The 17,894-nt window shown below is 48.0% G+C and overlaps 1 protein-coding gene and 2 pseudogenes across 2 annotated transcripts; 2 read left to right on the forward strand and 1 right to left on the reverse strand.

Annotated features, from left to right (window-relative positions):
• Positions 1-4,585: 4,585 nt before the first annotated feature.
• LOC136476730 (dof zinc finger protein MNB1A-like) lies at positions 4,586-6,056 on the forward strand (annotated as a pseudogene).
• A 3,604-nt stretch (positions 6,057-9,660) lies between these two features.
• On the reverse strand, positions 9,661-12,888 carry LOC136476731 (UMP-CMP kinase 4-like; annotated as a pseudogene).
• A 2,047-nt stretch (positions 12,889-14,935) lies between these two features.
• On the forward strand, positions 14,936-17,817 carry LOC136476733 (uncharacterized). Of its 2 annotated transcripts, none has more exons than XM_066474670.1 (3): positions 14,936-15,364; positions 16,342-16,686; positions 16,785-17,817. In XM_066474670.1, exons 2-3 carry the CDS (start codon positions 16,357-16,359, stop codon positions 17,325-17,327), a joined length of 873 nt encoding a protein of 290 aa, XP_066330767.1. In that variant the 5' UTR covers positions 14,936-15,364; positions 16,342-16,356; the 3' UTR covers positions 17,328-17,817. The 2 variants fall into 2 exon arrangements, with proteins under 2 accessions (XP_066330767.1, XP_066330766.1); XM_066474669.1 differs by having other exon boundaries at positions 14,943-15,364; positions 16,355-16,686; positions 16,785-17,815.
• Positions 17,818-17,894: the final 77 nt, after the last annotated feature.

Consider the following 17,894-nt stretch of genomic DNA (forward strand, 5'->3'; position numbering starts at 1 on the left):
AGAAAGAATTATCTTTTGGGTTCTGTTGTTGTAGAAGACGTCGAATGGGTATCGAACATTTTGACTGTAGCGCTACCCAAATGTTAAATGAGTCTTGTATTTTGGGTGGTGTTGTTGAAGATAGTCTTATGTACTGTATGTGCGAGCTTTTAGGCCATGCTCATCCACGGAGCCTCACACCATTGGGTAATGGCAGATCGGCCACGGCAGGCGGCCATGTTGTAACACAACAATTCAGGCCGGTGTTTGGTGGCGCTCCAGCTCTACCTCCGACAGACGGCGGAGGCACACCAAACGGCGACAAAATGGAGAAACGTTTCTCCACGACGCAAGGAGTCGGAGTCTTTTTTTCCGCTAAAGCTATCGCTTGCTTGGGTATTTCTTAGCGTCCCATCACTCGATTTTCCTAGCCATATGATGACGCTTCCACGATACGGATGAAGCGCGGTAATGCAGCAACTGACTGGTGGCGGGACCCAGGGTGCCGCGGTTCCTCAATCTTATCCGACCCTGCCTCTCCCCTGGTTGACCGCAACTTCTTCCCCCACCGCATCGCCGCCTCGTCGACCTCGCCGTGGACGTGGCACTGTGCACCCCTGCTGCCCCCGCCGTCCCGATGCCACCACGCCGCGCGCCCTGCGCCCTACCATCCCACCAGAGGAGGACCAGCGCCGTCCCGCACAGCCGGAGCAACGCGGGCACGGAGAGGCCCGACAGGGACAAGTAACCGCAACCCCTCTCCTCCTCCCCTCTCCTTCGCGTTGCCGGCGGTGACCGCGGCAGGGAGTACGCCGCCTGCAGCCTAGTCCTCGTCGACCACAACCACTTCCTCGAGCTCCTAGTTGCAGGTTGCATCTTACTGTAGCATATTTTACTATTCCGATTTGGGTGTAAGTTTTATGTTTAATTGGTGTAAATTGGTTGTTTGTAATTGAGAATGGTCATTTAGATTACTTGAACACTTCTATGATCTTTTTTGGCTCTTTTTTTTGTATGTATGGTTTATTTGTTTCCCTTTCAAATGTGCCAATTTGGTTTTCATAGAAATAATCTGATAATTTTTTTATTTTATATATTCTATTTGTTTGCTTTAATTTTGATCATTTGATTTGGATCACGTGGTTATGAGAATCGAGTGTTTCTATGGCCAGACCAATTACAAGTGTTTTTGAGCCGGTTGACACTCTGGGTGTCAAGAGCCTCTGAAACACTCGGTTACAGAGTAGACAGAGTTTTTTTTTCATGGAGCCACGGTTTGCAGCTCCGTTACCTCCGTCCTCCGACGACTGAGCAGCGCCGGGCGGCGGAGGCTGGCCAAATCCTACTACTCCATTGCATGGAGAACAATTTACGTACGAGTACAGAGCAGAGAGGCTTCCCGTTGTCAGGAGCAGGTGGTTGGGCCCCACGGCGCAGGAGGCACGCACTAGGGGAGCGGCGAGCCAGTACCCAGTGATTTTTTTTTTAATTTTAACACTTTTTTTAATCTAATTTTAAATTTAACATTGTTGGTTTTTTTTAAACTAACACTTTTGGCTGCGCATATTGCCTTGGCGCGGCCAAATGCCTGTGCCGCGCCATATATGGTGGCGCGGCAGCGGCCTGACGTGGCGACGACCGAAATCGCTGACCGCTGACGTGGCAGCGCCTGCCGCGCCACATATCTTGGCGCGGCAGAGCCAGGGCGCTCTGCTTTGCTGCCGAAAGCGCTGTCAGGAGGGCTGCGCCTAGCCCTAGCCTGGTACTGTTACCACTGCTGCACTGGCTATGCTGCAGAAGCTAAATGCAGCATGCGGGATGTGGACCAGGGCGCGTCGCCCATGCATAGGAAGATGCCCCTGACATATCATGCCAGTAGCCAGTAGGCAACCGATCAGGCTAGTGATAGTACTCCTATACTACTAGTACTCTAGAGCTTCGTAGTTCGCACAGTTCCACAGCTGGCCAAACATAAATGCACATCTGTGGGACGCAATTACCGACCAGGCCGCTCTGCTTTGCTTTCGAAAGCGCTGTTAGGAGGGCAGCGCCTAGCCGTAGCCTGGTACTGCTACCACTGCTGCATTGCCTATGCTGCAGAAGCTAAATGCAGCATGCGGGTGCTGCGCCAGCTTGTCGGACCATTGCTGTTTTTTTAGCCTGGACCATTGCTGATTTGTTGTGTCGAACTTGGTAAATGTGGTGGTTGCAACTGCAACAGTTACCACTTCTTTTGTACTCTACTTAAAAGAACAAAAAACAACCTAGTGGTATTTTCGATGCATCTAAATATTAGTAGTTTTTATACACTCCCTCCTCCACAAATAAATGCAATTATAACATAGTACCAAGTTAAAGTATCCTAAGTTTGACTAACTATATATAAAAAATAAAAATATTTATGATATCAAATAAGTATCATTAGATTTGACATCAGATATATTTTTATAATATGCTTATTTGACTTCATAGATATTAATACTTTTATCTATAGATTTGGTCAAACATTCGACACTTTAACTAAGAATGCACACGGAATCGCGTCCTTTTCTGGATAGAGATAGATGTAGTATTTAATTAAATTTAAGATTGTTTGACTCCTAAGAAATATTAGTTTTAGCTATTTTACAACGCAGCGAGTAGAAAAGAGCATCGATATGTGGTTCACTTTTCTTTAAATTGACTAGGTTGGTAAAAAATATCAGTAATATCTGTATCTCTAAATAAGTCTATATACAATAAGTTTAACTATTCAACTTATGTATATGTGGGGCTTGTTTGCTTGAACTTATCAGTCGGCTTATCAGCTAGAATCTTTAATATTTTTCTCTCATAACTAATCAGTTTCAGCCGGCTTTAATACCAGTCGAATAGGCCAGTGGTCAAAGTTGAAAATATTTAACTTTTGAATGGCCAATAAGGGAGTGCTCACCTCCACCATCATCACTATGGAGTATATAAAAGCACTTTTATTTTGGTTACCTTTGAGTTTTTTCGCCACATGCTTTTCAACCGTATGAATTGTATCCGGATGCATGTACGGTCACCTGTCTTGTCGCACCACCTAGATTTATCAAAGTGGCGTCTGATTCTCGAGAGAACGTTAAGACTATCCACGGACTCGAGGATTGGAAAATTTGGAACACACACCGCAAGTCTCACGCTAATCGGTAATTGTGTCCTATAGATGTGCATTTATGCTTGGCCAGCTGTGGAACTGCGCAAACTACGAAGCTCTAGAGTACTAGTAGTATAGGAGTACTATAACTAGCCTGGTCAGTTGCCTACTGGCTACTGGCATGATATGTCAGAGGCATCTTCCCGTGCATGGGCGACGCGCCCCGGTCCACATCCCGCATGCTGCATTTAGCTTCTGCAGCATAGCCAGTGCAGCAGTGGTAGCAGTACCAGGCTAGGGCTAGGTGTTGCCCTCCTGACAGCGCTTTCAGCAGCAAAGCAGAGCGATCTGGTTCTGCCGTGCCACGGATCACGGCGCGGTACTACCGCGCCAAGATCTGTGGCGCGGCAGGCGCGGCGTCGTCAGCGATCAACGATTCCAGTCGTCACCACGTCAAACCGTTGCCGCACCACCATACATAGCACGACATAGACATTTGATCGTGCTAGGCCAATAGACACGGCTAAAAATATTAGTTTAAAAAAACCAGATTTAAAATTAGATTAAAAAAAATGTTAAAATTAAAAAAAATTCTATCCAGCAGCCAGCAGGCACTAGGCAGGCGGCAGGCACCAGCCAACGCAAGCGTCTCCACTAGTGGGACCCCTGGTGGGCATGGTACTACCGAGCCCGGCCCCACGCCTTTCCTAGCCTAGCCTAGGCTCGGTTTAGTTGTCAAAAATTTTAGCAAAACAATATTGTAGTATTTTCGTTGTTATTTGATAATTAGTGTTCAATCATAGTCTAATTAGGCTTAAAAGATTCGTCTTGTGAATTTCGTCTAAACTGTGTAATTAGTTTTATTTTTATTTATATTTAATATTTTATGTATGTCTCCACAGATTTGATGTTACGAAAAATCTTGAAAAATTTGGCGTTTTGATGGGAACTAAAGGCCCCTAGCGCGTCGCGCAACGTAAGCATCCCCTCCCGACCAAGACCAATGTTTTGTAGTAGTAGGAGTAGCCCCCTCTAGCCTGACGTGGCGCGCCCCAGAACCACTCGACCCAGCCGCTGGTGGCCGACACGCCGCATAGCCCCGCTCCCGCCGCCACACCACGACACGCGGGCCACGAGCCGGATCGGCCTATGTCGCGCCGACACGTCGTCACTCGTCACGCGGCACAGCCGGGGGCGGGCGCCCGGCCGCTGTCGCCGGGCGACCGCGCTAGAGTCCGCGCGCCCGTACGGCACGGCGGCCGGCCGGGGGTCCCGTCGCCATCGCCATCGCCCGGCCGGGGGTCCCGTCAAACCGATGGGCCGCCTGCTGCTGTACGGGGCTGGCTGGGTTGGCCACTAGCGCTGACGCGGCGGGCCCACGGGAGGTCGCGTCGATTCGCAGCAGGCAGCAGCGCGCCGCCACCCTCACGTCACGCGGCGTGGGCTTCCGCCCCTCCCTGCCTGCTACGTGGGACCCACCCGCGTCCTGGCAAGTGGCAACGGATGGATGGCGTGAGCACGTCGCCATCCTCCGTAACGGCGACCGCGACCATAAGAGAGAAGGCAAAGCCACCCCCGGCGGCAACCACCCCCCTGCCTTCAACTCCCCTCTCGTATCTCGCAGTTCGTCGCCCGCTGCGCTCCCTCCGCTCCCCCTCGCCTTCTCTCTATACGCCCCGGGCCCGCGCGCATCGCAGCCAGGCACGACGGCGCCGTCGCGCATGCAGGAAGCGTCGGCCGAGCCCGGCCGCCGGCCGGCGCAGCAGCAGCACCAGTTCGCCGGCGTCGACCTCCGCCGGCCCAAGGGGTACGCGCCGGCGCCGGTGCAGGAGGCGCGGGCGGTCAAGGTGGCCGAGGGCGTTGAGGGAGGGGACCCGTGCCCGCGGTGCGCGTCGCGGGACACCAAGTTCTGCTACTACAACAACTACAACACCTCCCAGCCGCGCCACTTCTGCAAGGGCTGCCGCCGCTACTGGACCAAGGGTGGCACGCTGCGCAACGTCCCCGTCGGAGGAGGCACCCGCAAGAAGCCCTCCTCGTCGACGTCGTCCTACGCGGCCGCAGCAGACCCCAACAACAAGCCGCCCAAGAAGAAGCCCGCCAGCAAGAAGCGACGCGTCGTGGCGCCGGCCCCGGAACCCGCCGCCGCCGCAGACGCCAGTGCTGCCACCAACCCCGTCGCCGCCGCTGACTCCGCCAAGACGACCACCACCACCGACGGCGCGAGCGAGATCACCACGGAGACTGCTGCGGCGGCGGCCCCCGCTGCGGAGGAGGACTCCGACTCCCTGACGCACCTGCTGCTGCAGCCCGGGGCGGAGGAGGCCGTCGCGCTCGGGCTCGGGCTCTCCGACTTCCCCTCCGCAGCCGGGAAAGCGGTGCTGGAGGACGACTCGTTCGTGTGGCCCGCGGCGTTCGACCTCGGTACGTGCTGGGCCAGCGCCGGGTTCGCCGACACCGACCCCGCCAGCCTCTTCCTCAACCTCCCGTGACAGTGACACGGTCGCGGCGCCGAGGCGTCCTCCTGCTCTGCTCAGCTCAGGTGTGGGTTTTGCGGCCGACCTGCCTGACTGGAACCTGATCCGTGCAAGGAAATGGAGTGCTTCTCTTCTCTTCATCCTCCTGTTGCAGTTTTAAATTAATTTAGTGGTGGTACATGACGAGTTGACGGCATGGTTCTTCTTGCTTTTGTTGGGGTATAAGGATATGGTATGATGATGATAGTAAATTTCTACTATGTGTGACGTGAGAGATCGTGACGACGACGACGACGACGACGACGACGACCTTGATTTTTAGCTTCTGAGAAGGTCAACTAGTGGCCTCCGTATGATTTTAGTTTTACTCATCAACTCATCAGATGGCTATGGCTAACTCATCATCAACAGCTTCATTTCTACTCTGATATGGGGTCGTTTCATCGTCTGTCTGTATGAACTAGACTGAGCTTTGTTTGTCATGATTTTTTTGTTTGGTCAATTTTATGGCAAAACAATATAAACTCGATTTTTCTCGGCACTCATCCATAGCCAACTCGATTTTTCCAGGCGCACCTGTTTCTCGGCTCTCATGAGCTAGCACTCATGTGTTGTTGTTCTTGTTGGTGTCTCATCTTCATCCATGCCGTCGTTGCCATCATCAATATGCATCCGCCGGCGATAGCGAGGGTGGTGGTCATGGCCATGGATGGTGCTCATCGGCAGGCACACTACGAGTCCAGTGAGACGGCTGGTTAGGACGACGAGGGGAGGGGAGGGGAGGGGAGGGGATGAGGCCGGCACGTCTGCTGCAATGCAACAGCGTCTCGACGAGACGATTCTCCGGGCGATCGGTTGCAGCCGTCGGAAGGGAACAAGGACGTAGTATATTCTTATCAGCATCGATACCCCCGCGGACCGCGCGCGGTGCTCGACGTCGCCGTGAGGCTCGCATCGCATTCGCATCCGATCCAGCCTCCATCCAGTCCAGTGCAGGTGGATTCGTCGTGATTCCGAGCTGTGCGGTGTAGACCGTGGCGCATCCGGCGTCCACCGGGCGACGCCGCGCGGCAGGGGCATCCGGTTCTCGCAGTCGCAGGCATCCCATCATCATTCGCCTCCGCCGATGCCCTGGCGCCAGTGCGCCGGCGGTCCCAGCCTGGAATCATTGCGTGCGGTGCGGTGCGGTGCAGAGCAGGGATTGGGGCATTGGGCTTGGTTGGCGCCGACGCCGGCCGAGCTCGGCGGCTCAACCACTTTGATGATCTTGGAGCAGCAAGTACACGTACGCCCACACGCAGTGGCCAAGTGGTTTGCGTCGGGGGCGCGGCCTGCTGTTTCGGTTGCACGTCGCCGTCCGCCATCCGCCTGCCAAGGAAGGGGCAACGGGCAACGGGCCGACGCCCGCCTCCCCGTGAGGCTGAGGCGTCTTGACGACGACTGACCCCGCGACCGCGACGGGGGTTGTGTGGTGCCTTGTGTTGTGGTGGGCCGCTGTCGCATCGGACGGAGGTCAGATCAGCCATCAGCCATCAGAGCGGCGGGGAGGGGAGCGCACCCGGCCGCGTCGCGTCGCGTCGGCATGGCATGGGTCGTGTGGCCTCGTGCGTGGGTTGGGTGGGGGCACGTCGCGCGTGCGTGCTGTCGGCAGGCAGCATCAGCGGCTGCTGTCGGCACTCTACTCCGTTTGCCGGCGGAGTGGTTCGCCGGGCGATCGCGCCGCGGAGGCCACGTTTACGCCGCGGATTACTGCGCGTTCGGCTTTGTGTAATATAAGGAGTTTATAAACCTGTTATTACTACCACTCAACTACGGGATTCTTATTTGTTAAGCACTTAAGCTACTCTCTCTAGCGTGCGTGCATGTCAAGCATCGCGTGCCTCCAAACAAGACCCCGTCGTCGTCGTCGTCACGGTCACCTACTGCTGCCCTACAAGGCCGTTGCGCCAAGCGCGGTTGGTTGGCGACGGCGAGGCATGGTCAGTCGCTGCGGGCGGCAGTTAGTTACGCATTGCATGGCCATGGCCATGGCCCTGGTCGGTTGCTATTGCTAAATGCTAATCCCTCCCCGTCTGTCATGTCCGTACCGGTAGTCGGTAGACAGATACGGCGGTTCGGCAGGGCGGCCAGGGCCACGACCATGTACTCTGTACGCGCGTGTTCTGCTCTGCAAGAATGGGACGTGGAGTGGTTAGGAAATAAGCCCGTGTTTAGTTTCACCCCAACTTCCAAAAAGTTGCTATAGTACCTGTCACATCGAATGTTTGCGGTCCGTGCATGGAGCATTAAATGTAGACGAAAAGAAAAACTAATTGTATAGTTTGGTGGGAAATTGCGAGACGAACGTTTTGAGCATAATTAGTCCATGTTTAAACACTATTTGCCAAATAAAAACGAACATGCTACAGTAGTCCCAAAATCCAAATTCCTAAAACTAAACAAGGGCTAAGTAGTAGAGGTTGACCGTTGATGGATACCAAGGTCGGGGCATAAAGCTTAATATAATAACGCCACTCACTGGGCATAAACACAACAGACGACAGCACACGACGAAGCGTAGTATATAGCCTTGTGGCGTTGCCGAACTGAAACTGGTGGCTGCTGGGGGTGTGGCGGTGTGCGTCTTTCTATTCTTTCTTGCACAGCCAGGGAAGCAACCAAACATAGGAATGTGGAACAAATCAAAGCAGTGGTCAGAATACAAATGGTGGTATCCTTGCTAGTAGTACACTCACCGGTAACTAAATTGACACCATACAAAGAAGAAGAAAAGAGACAGCAACAGCTATCATCCTCATCCAGGGAAGACCATCTAACCACGTAGGAGAGTACCTGAAAATGAGGCAAGTTGCCATGACAAGAACACAGATAACTGCAGAGCACAAGACCAGCATCGCGAAGAAAAAAAAAAGACCAGCATCGCGGCCAGTATAAGCAGATTTGATTGGAGTCAGACAAATAAAACCACAGGCTGCAGTGTACATACAATGGGGCCTCATGCGTGCCTGCAAATGAGACCGAGCTGGCTGGTTTCCACACACCAAGCACTGTTCAGAAGACAGCCATGAGAGTAGATGACAATATTTTCAGCCAGCACAGGATACAGATGAAGCAGATTGGGGCTGTTTGGTTCCTGCGTTCGATTTCAAATCCTTGGAGCTGTGATCCAAACAACCCTTCATATATTTATATTCATTAAAAAAAACTTGGTAAACTCAGTTTTTTTTAGATTAGAAGAAAAATGGCAGCAGCTCTACCTTGCATTATAGTAGAGAGAGAGAAAAAAAAAACATCACATTGATTGTCCACCATGCATTTTGAAGACAATTCATTTGCATAGTAGTATGCCTGGTCTGACAGATGCTTCAACTGCATGTATCTTCATGTGCTATTGTACCTGAACGAATGATGCCATAGATGACCTAGTGAAAGGTGCATGCTCGTACAAAAATAAGTTGAGAATCTCACTATGGAAGCAAGGAAATATTGCTATGCCCAGATCACAGCTCAGCAAGGACTAGAACAAAATTGTCAGTTAGATGTATCACCCTCATCACGGGATGCAGATACTATGAAATGTTCCGAGCTCCCAATTAGGTAATCACTGAAACCTTACATGCAGCAAACAAAGGCATAGACGCCGTCACTTCTATGGGGTTGCAATGTAGAACAAAATATCCTACCAAGTTTCCTGTTTCTTGCTTACAGTTGGGCAGCCAACCTGATTACAAGCAACGCAGGTGATCAAAGAGGCAGTACAAAAGTCACATTCGTGGTATTAAACTAGAGGCCGCTGCTTGTTTTCCTCAGAATCAGTTTGGTCTTCTTACATTGATAGTACATGGCTATGCATTTTTTTTTGACAAAATGCTCCAATCAGCTCACAAATGGTTCACAAGCTTGTAAAATACCTTCATAAACCTGAGGAATGTGTTAACCTCAGGACTAAAGTAACAGAATTACTACAGATAGCCCATAGTCACACAAGATGCCTGGCCCTTGACCTTCAATATTTCAAGCACGACTGCAAGAATCATACTGTATGCTATTCCTCCCAATCAGATCAGGAGCATCTACATAGGCCTGTAGATACTATCTAATTTCTGACATGACGGCACCAAGTGATCATACAAAGGTTGAGTACAATGTTGCACATTTTAATGCCTACAAAAATAAACAATCACTTATAAAGAATATGACAGCAGTTCTACTTTCGGTAATGCCACCAGATAGCAGGTGGGAGGACACAAGCCACAAGGTTTGACCACATTGCCACATTGGTAAAATGCTACTCTAGCAGGAACACAGGGACTCAGATCTACTTATTGCTGATAACAAATCGAATTGCCTACTGATATATGCTGGTAGCTCATTTGAGCTACAACTTTTCTTCTATATTAAACAGGTTCATAATCAAAGATATGTAGTCACACTTGTTCGGTGCCTGCAAAAGATAATGAAGACTATATGAGAATCCCACGGCGCCAAGAAACAAATGAAATTATTTAGGTCGACGGTTATATGGCATTGTCTATCACCTCCATGACCTCCCTTGTATATTGCTCTATTCAGCCTGATAGATAAGAAGTCAAGAAGAAAATGTGATGAGCAAACAGATTGATAACATCCTTCTAATCTCATATATTTAAGTTGGCATGCATCTTATTCCAATCTATGCTTCTATTTATAGTATAATAATACTACATTTTGCATCATTAGACTGCAATAGGAGTAACCCTCAAATGATAAAAGTCCATTAATACCTTTTTAACCTTGTCCTTTGAGCTATAGTACTCAATGACAGGCAAACTAGATTCAACAAAAACTTTGAACCTTTTCCTGATAGTTTCAATGTTATCATCAACTCTTCCCTGCAAAGAGAACAATAAATATCAGAAACAAAGACTTTGTGACTAAAAATATGCACAAGTGAAGGATCATTAAGGAAACCTGATTGCGCCCCAGAAGACGTCTTTCCATCTCTTCCTCAGCACAATCAAAGAATAGAACGAATGCAGGAGAAATTTTTGTCTGCAACAATGAGGAACAATTAATAGTCTAGCAAATTCATTTAAACATACAATAAAGAATGAAATATAATCCCTTTATCCATCATTACAACTGGGTACAACCAAACAAAAGAAAGGACCTTACAACATTCTCGAACGCAGCACGATTCTCTTCGTTCCTTGGAAATCCATCAATCAGAAATTTGTCATTTTCACTTTTTATCATGGCCTCCTTCAACAGCTTTATGGTTACTTCTGATGGAACAATCTTTCCCTTCTTTATCATGTCGTCAATCATGGTTCTGAAGAACATTAAAGTGCATAAAGAACATAGAAACATATAGAGGTCAAACAAATGAGTCAACAGGACTAATATAATTTTACTTGAAAAAATGTGTTAAGAAGGAAAAGGAAATAAAATGCAGTTAGCTTTCTTATGGAGGGATTGGAAAAGGAAGATACCCATTCTTCGAGCCAGATTTGATCTCTGCACGCAAAAGATCTCCGGCTCTAAGATGGGTGAATCCAAAGTGTTCCACAATATTGGTACACTGTGTGCCCTTTCCACTTCCAGGACCACCTGTATCACAAAGTCGTATCTTTTGAGTGCATATATGTAACCAGATATATTTAATGAACCCATTTTATATTTTCAAAGATGTATAAGCTAATTTTCTTCCATGAGGTACGATATGCAATAGGCAAATGTAATAAGTGAAGATAGAACAGATACCTAGAACGAATACAACAGTAACTTGCCACCCAGCATATTCTCAGTGACCTGAACGTGTGGAGTACATTTCTAAGATGAGGTATAACTTATGAATAGCATAACTTCTACAAGGTGAGGGTATTTCCTTAGACAACATGTAGAAAATATATTGATGATATGAAAAATAATTTCTCAGGTTATGAACCAGAAAAGAGAACAATGCATATATTCCAGTAAAAGTAACTAATTCTGAAATTTAGGCATAAAGATACAAGACTAAAGGGAAACAACTGTAAAGGTAACAGGAAATAAAAAAAAACTCAGAAAGGAACTGATGTTGGACTGAAGGGATAATAAATTAAGAAATATGTTTTGATGCTGAAAAATTGAGGTGCTCCACATTCTCAATGAACCTAGGCCTTTGCGACAGTAAGTGGATTATCAAATATGTAGGTGATCAATCAGCAGCTTCAAGTAAATCCAAGGTACCTCCTCAGCCACAACTGCTGAAGCATCCACAGCTGTGCCCATAGCTCAAAGCTACTCTGCAGATCAGTTGCAATATGTAAATATTTGCTGCTTTGTACAACGGAAGTCCAAATTTTCATATCTCAAATGTGGAAAAAGAAACATATCATTGAAAGTCAAAGAAATTGTTTTTATGTGCTGAAACCAGGCAAGTATAGGCGATGTTATTATAATTAGGAGTTGGGACACCTAATTCCCTCTATAAAAGGATATACATTAAGGCCTGTAAAGGGCCACAGGCCACGGCTTATAAGAACTGATACGTTTTCGTTGCTTTGTTATTCTGGAATTTGGAGACAAGCAGGCACAAGGACAGCTGTATTGATCCAATTTATTATATAGCAAAATAAAGAATCACAAGTATAGCAACAGTTTGGCTCGAACTAGAACTACCCTGGTCTGGCTCCAATTTTATTTATGATTACTGAGACAATTGGCCACTAAATGGCTCCAAGCAAATGAGACGCGACAAGGGATCACAAGCTCACAACTAGAACACGTGGCCCGCCCCGACCTCCTGGAAGTAGGAAAAAAAAATCCCACGGTCTCAGGAGGCTGCAACTAACCAACCAATCACCCCCAGATCCGGGTCCAAACGCACAATCCCATGATCACACATCTTCAGATCCGCGCCCTAGCCTGACCTAAACCTCCGATGGATCCATTCCAGCTGAGAGATCAAATTGACAGCCGCCGGACCCAATCGGAGCGGACCAAATGGACCCAAGGCGCGAGTAGCGATCAGCATGGATGTCGGGTGCACGGATGCTCACCTCGGGCCGGAGACAGCGAGCCGGTGAGCGAGGTGAAGGTGATGGGTGCGCCGTGCCCGTGCGCGGGAGAAAGGGGAGGCGGGCGGGCGGCTTTTCTGTGGAGGCGGGGGTACAGACGTACAGTAGCCGGGGAGAGCAGATGCAGAACAGCAGAAGCCAATTCGGGTCCCTGGCTCCTCTCACGCGAGTGCGTGGCTCTAGTGAATCAGTTTTGTTACTTTGATTTTATAAAGCAGCTTCGTTAGTAAACCTTAAAGTCTTCAAAATTGTTAGTAAAATAGCTTCTCTAGAAAATAGCAGAGAGGTGAAAAAAAACTAGTATTTTGAGCTTCACCTGCAAAAATTGTGCTTGTGAGCGAATCTAAAAAAACAACTTTTACAAGGAAGTTGTTTCATCATAGCCTGTTTACAGGAGAAATTAAAAACAATTTTTGTTAAACTGGCTAAAAGTTGTACCAAACAACCCCGAAGTCACCATGTACACAATACATCGGGCGCGCCAGAAAGGCTCACACTCCCTTTTTTTTACCTCAATTAAGAAGAATATAAGTCAATACAAAACTTATCCACACAACAGTTGAGCCACTAGCACTTGATGAGAAACACACAAGAAGGTCATCATGCATCATCGCTGCCTAGCTTTAATGCAAAAGCGACAAAGCAACTTCAACTTTTCATAACGGACCTTTACCTAGAGTCACCAAGACACCACCACCTACACATAAATGGCTCCACTAACACACCTAAGAATAAATGGCTCCACTAACACACCTAAGAAAAACCTAACACATGTCGTCGTCGTCGAGCTTCGTCATGCCTCAGCATCTTCGACTCCATAAGAGCACGCTCCACAGCCTCATCATTGTCATGACAGATTGAGCAAGAACACACCGGCGAAGTCCGCCGATGGTTATCATTGTTGAGCTCCTTGTGAAAGCAAAAAGCAGCTTCGACTTCCATTAGTGAACCTCAACCTACCCTAGGTCGCCAAACCTCGACCTAAGCAACTAATTTGTCATCGTTGCCAAGTCTCATTGCATCTCAACTACGAAGGAGCTCAGACCTCACATGTCACATCCAATCCACGAGCGCCAAATGATCACTGTGAAGCAAGAGATAGCAACACAAAGGAATATGTCTTGCCGCACATGAAGAGTGCACCTAATTAAGCTAAGGGTGATCTCCAATAACAGACAACTCCTAATAGGTAACTAGACCAAGCATGTTTGTAGTCATTTGTCCACTAAGTAAACATGGTTTTCACCGGGAGAAGCTCGAGACAAGGAAGGAGGCCCTCAGTGACGTCCCAATCAGCCCGAAGGTGCTGTCATAGTCAACACTGACGAAGCGTCGAGCCGGACTTTCACTATAAATTAGAACGGATGGAGTATAACTTTTAACGTGAAGAAATTCACATATATAAAGTTAATTAAATTCTGAAAGAAAAAAAAAAGAGAAGAGACATAGCCTTTGAAGTGAAGAAATTCACATACCTAGTGTTAAATTTTAAATGGCACATGATTGAATATTAAATCGCATAGATTGAGTGTCAAACTAACGAAATCTCTCTTTGTTCATGTTCAAAAGAAGAAATCTCTCTTTGTTGAGCCTGCTTCTCTTCTTGCCTTGTTATCCCATCCCTTTTCGCTTGCCACATCTATCCCCCGAAGTAGCATTCCGAGCACATGGCGCACGGCGGCCGTGCTCTTTCTCGTGCAAGGACTGCTTCTTGCTTCTTGCTTCTTGCTTCTTGCTTCTTCCTGCGCCCCCCACCGTAGGTGTGCTCCCCGCTCCTCTTCATTTTTGCCGCTTCCTGTGGATCGAGACGAGGGGCGTTGCTGATCTGCCGGAAGGGATAGACTAGAGAGCCAATCTGAATAAGAGGCTTGCTATTCTGAAGAGTAGAAGTCTGAAATAGCAATGTGACTGGAATTGCTCTAAAAGTTCTCTTCTAATTCTTTCTCTTCACATAATCAGATCCGATGCACTGGTGCCTTCCCTCCTCCCCATACATGCACAGTCACAAAAAGGTTCCCAGTACGACCGCGAATGTGGTACGTGGGACGCGGATCGACGATTTTAATTTCCCGGTTCATAGGAGAGGTAATACCTCTTTGGAATGTTTGGTGGCAGATAATTCGGGCGACATATCCGAAATGTAGCTATGAAACGGGATCTCGTCTGTGAACTATAGCGCTGACTGAATCTATCGTAAAGTTCTGAACTCTAGAGTAGTATGTGTTTTTTACTGAAAAAAATGAAGTCTGAACGCGAGAGCTTTTTGCGAATTGTCTGAACTCGAGAGCTAACGTTTCATTTCCCGTCACGTTGCATTTCAACTTTGGCGTTCGTGATGGAGGCCCAGTGGCCCATTTACATTAGGTCCCAATTCTCGTCCAGCACCGTGTAAAAAAGAAAAAGAGTACTCTCGTCCGACACTCATCCAGCCGACCTCGGGCGCCGCCGACGCCGCCGCCGGCGCGCCCGACCCCAGTCCTAGCGCCTCGCGGCCGCGCCGCTCGACCCCAGCGACGCGCCGCCCACGGCCGCTGCGTCACGCCGTTCCAGCTCCGCGCCGCGCCTCCAGCTCCAGTTTGTTTTGGGACGTCGTCCCAGCGTCGATCCGTCGTTCGTACCCTGCCGTCCCCGAACCGCGATCCGGAACGCTTGTTCCCGGGACGCGGATCTCCGCTACGTACCGCGATCCCTGTGACTGTGGCCCGTCGCTACCTCCCTTCATCGCAGCCTGTTGCTGCCCTCAGTGAGAGGTACTTCCCATTGCGCTGCGAATTGATGCACAGATTCGTTCCCCGTACTTCCGGTTGCATCTCCACCTCCAAATTTTTTGCGTCCCGATGCACTGATTCGTTTTTCCGACTAGTTCTACTTCAATTTGGGGTCGGGAACTGTCCTGTTCTGTTATTAGAAAATCTTTTCAGTAGCACGCAAGCACAACTGAATCACTGAATTCGTGATAGGATAAATAGTTACAGTTCTGCCCAGGCAATCTGCATTTGGGGACTAATTAACTTCAAGATGAATACTTGCAGTGTTTTTTTATTCGTCATGTTCATGTAAGTGCAAAGAGAGAAGACCTGACTTTTCATTGTTCATCTAGATGGCTTTTATGGTTGCATCTATGATTGGGCACTCATCCCTTATCTACACAATAATAGTAGGCCTGTAAGGTGCTCTATTTTGGAGAAGAATAGGGACATAATGATATATCTAAAAAAAAATATTGTGGTTAGGATTCAGACTCAGTTAATCTTCTTAGAATGAGTAAATATGTCTTCTCAAGCTATGCACAAAGTTTCGTTCTATGGATGCACTCCGCGATACTTGGCACTACTCAGTTGAGGAACAAGTTGCCATGTTTCTTAAAACAGTTGGCCACAAGGAAAAGAATAGGGACAAATTTTTAAGGTCTACTAAAACTGTTAGTAGATGTTTCAGTGAAGCTCTGTGACACAGGTCAATAGATGTACCCTTCAGAATCCGAAGCATCACGGGATTCTACCGATGTTTTGAGGTCCAAACAACACGGAATTCTATCCAAAGTCCAGCTCCAATTTATAAGTGCTAACTTCTAATTTCTATAAAGTAGGATTGCATCAGCCACTTATAAGACTATTATGAAAGATGTAAGATCTTATTTGGCTATAATGTGAGTCGTACATTGCTTTAGGACCATATTGAAACCTGAATGTGTAATGCAGTTCTTATTATTCATGCAAATTTTAAGTTATCATTTGCAGATATGGTTGGGAACAGTGTGATGTGGCAACACCTGGAAGTGGAGGATCTCCTTCTTTACCATAAGGAGAAAATCCTTCTCTACTACAAGGAGAAAATCCATGAGTCAGGGAGGGCCTTTGTTCTAAGGGAGGTCCATCATGAAGAGTGTGCTCGAAGGCTTAATGAAAAGTATGGTACTAACTTCATGTGGAAACAAACCTACAACAAGTACCACAAGCTTAAAGGAGAATGGAAGCTGATCATGGAGGCAAAGTCTGCTAAGGGTGCTAGTTTTGATGATGTTCAGAAGAAGATAATCTATGACGAGATAGAGGTTGTCAAGATGAAAGCTGTAAGCATACATAATAAATATCTGTCACATATATATAAGTTACATTGCAAACTGGATGGTATCCTAATGAAACATAGTTTTCTTTTGTGTAAATGTAGAAAGGTGATAAGAAGGCTAAGTACTACAATGTTCCAATTCCCTTGTATGATGAGATGGAGTTTGTCTTCACGGGGAAACATGCTACTGGAGAGTTCAGTGTTGTTGAAGCACCATTTGTTAGCTCAGCAAGGCAAGAGGATGATCTCGTTGGGAATGTCGACCCAACTCAAGAACTGGCAGATCTGAATGGTGATCCTTCTCAACACGATTCCGACACACACCCAGAGTCTGATAGTCCAAACCCACTAGGTTCTAAGCGCAAACACGAAGAAAAGGAGAAGAAAGGGAAATGGGCTAAGCAAGGTGTCCCCATTTTCATGCAGGCCTTGTCGGAAGCAGTGAGCTTTACCCATAGCACTGATCCACACGAGGGTATTTTCAAAGCCATTGAAGACATGGATGAATATCCTTTGCCGGTTCGCCTTGATTTGCTAACCTATCTTGCTCAAAATCGCCACATTGCTAGCATGTTGAAGGGACGGAAGGAGGAAACTTTCAAGCAATGGGTGGCACGATGGGTCGCTGGTCACTATACTTTGTGATTCATGTTTGAAGCTGAAGTCGTCTTATGATTCGTTTGTGCTCACAGTAGGGTCTAACCTAACTTTATATGGCAAGCTGCATATTTTGACCGTATGTAACTATGCGTGGCAAAGGTTTTTTTTTTTTTTTTGGATAGTATGAAACTAGATAGTGAGTGTTAGGGCCTGTTTGGTTCCTTGTACATACTCTGGCCTGGCTCTCGGGATGTAGTTTCCCAGCGTTTGGAAGCCTGAATGGGGTTCTGGGCCTGGCCCTTGGTGTGCAACGAGCCTCCCGGAGCCTGGCTGGCGCGGGCGCAGCGCGCGTACGCGCGTGAGAGGGCGCATGCACGAGGCAGGAAGGAAGCAGGCCAACCAATCGCCATCTGTGTGTAGCCTGGCCGGATGAAACCGATTAACCAATCACGCTCTTCGTGCGAGCCAGCTTGGCAGGGAAACGAACCAAACGCCCCGTTAAGTCGTGCCGTGGCTCGCTTGAGCAAAGACATTGAATCTGGCTTCGGGCAGACGATCACAGCTACTGCAATACTAAACATCACATGAATCTATCACAGGGAATGATAAAAC

Source organism: Miscanthus floridulus, chromosome 8 (assembly GCF_019320115.1).
Source record: "Miscanthus floridulus cultivar M001 chromosome 8, ASM1932011v1, whole genome shotgun sequence".
Taxonomy (NCBI): Eukaryota; Viridiplantae; Streptophyta; class Magnoliopsida; order Poales; family Poaceae; genus Miscanthus; species Miscanthus floridulus.

Excerpts from the sequence above, each read along its gene's own strand:
- LOC136476733 (XM_066474670.1), top strand. The coding sequence starts at position 16,357 with ATGGTTGGGAACAGTGTGATGTGGCAACACCTGGAAGTGGAGGATCTC. Across the intron at positions 16,687-16,784 it reads AGGTTGTCAAGATGAAAGCT|AAAGGTGATAAGAAGGCTAA; the intron begins GTAAGCATACAT and ends GTGTAAATGTAG.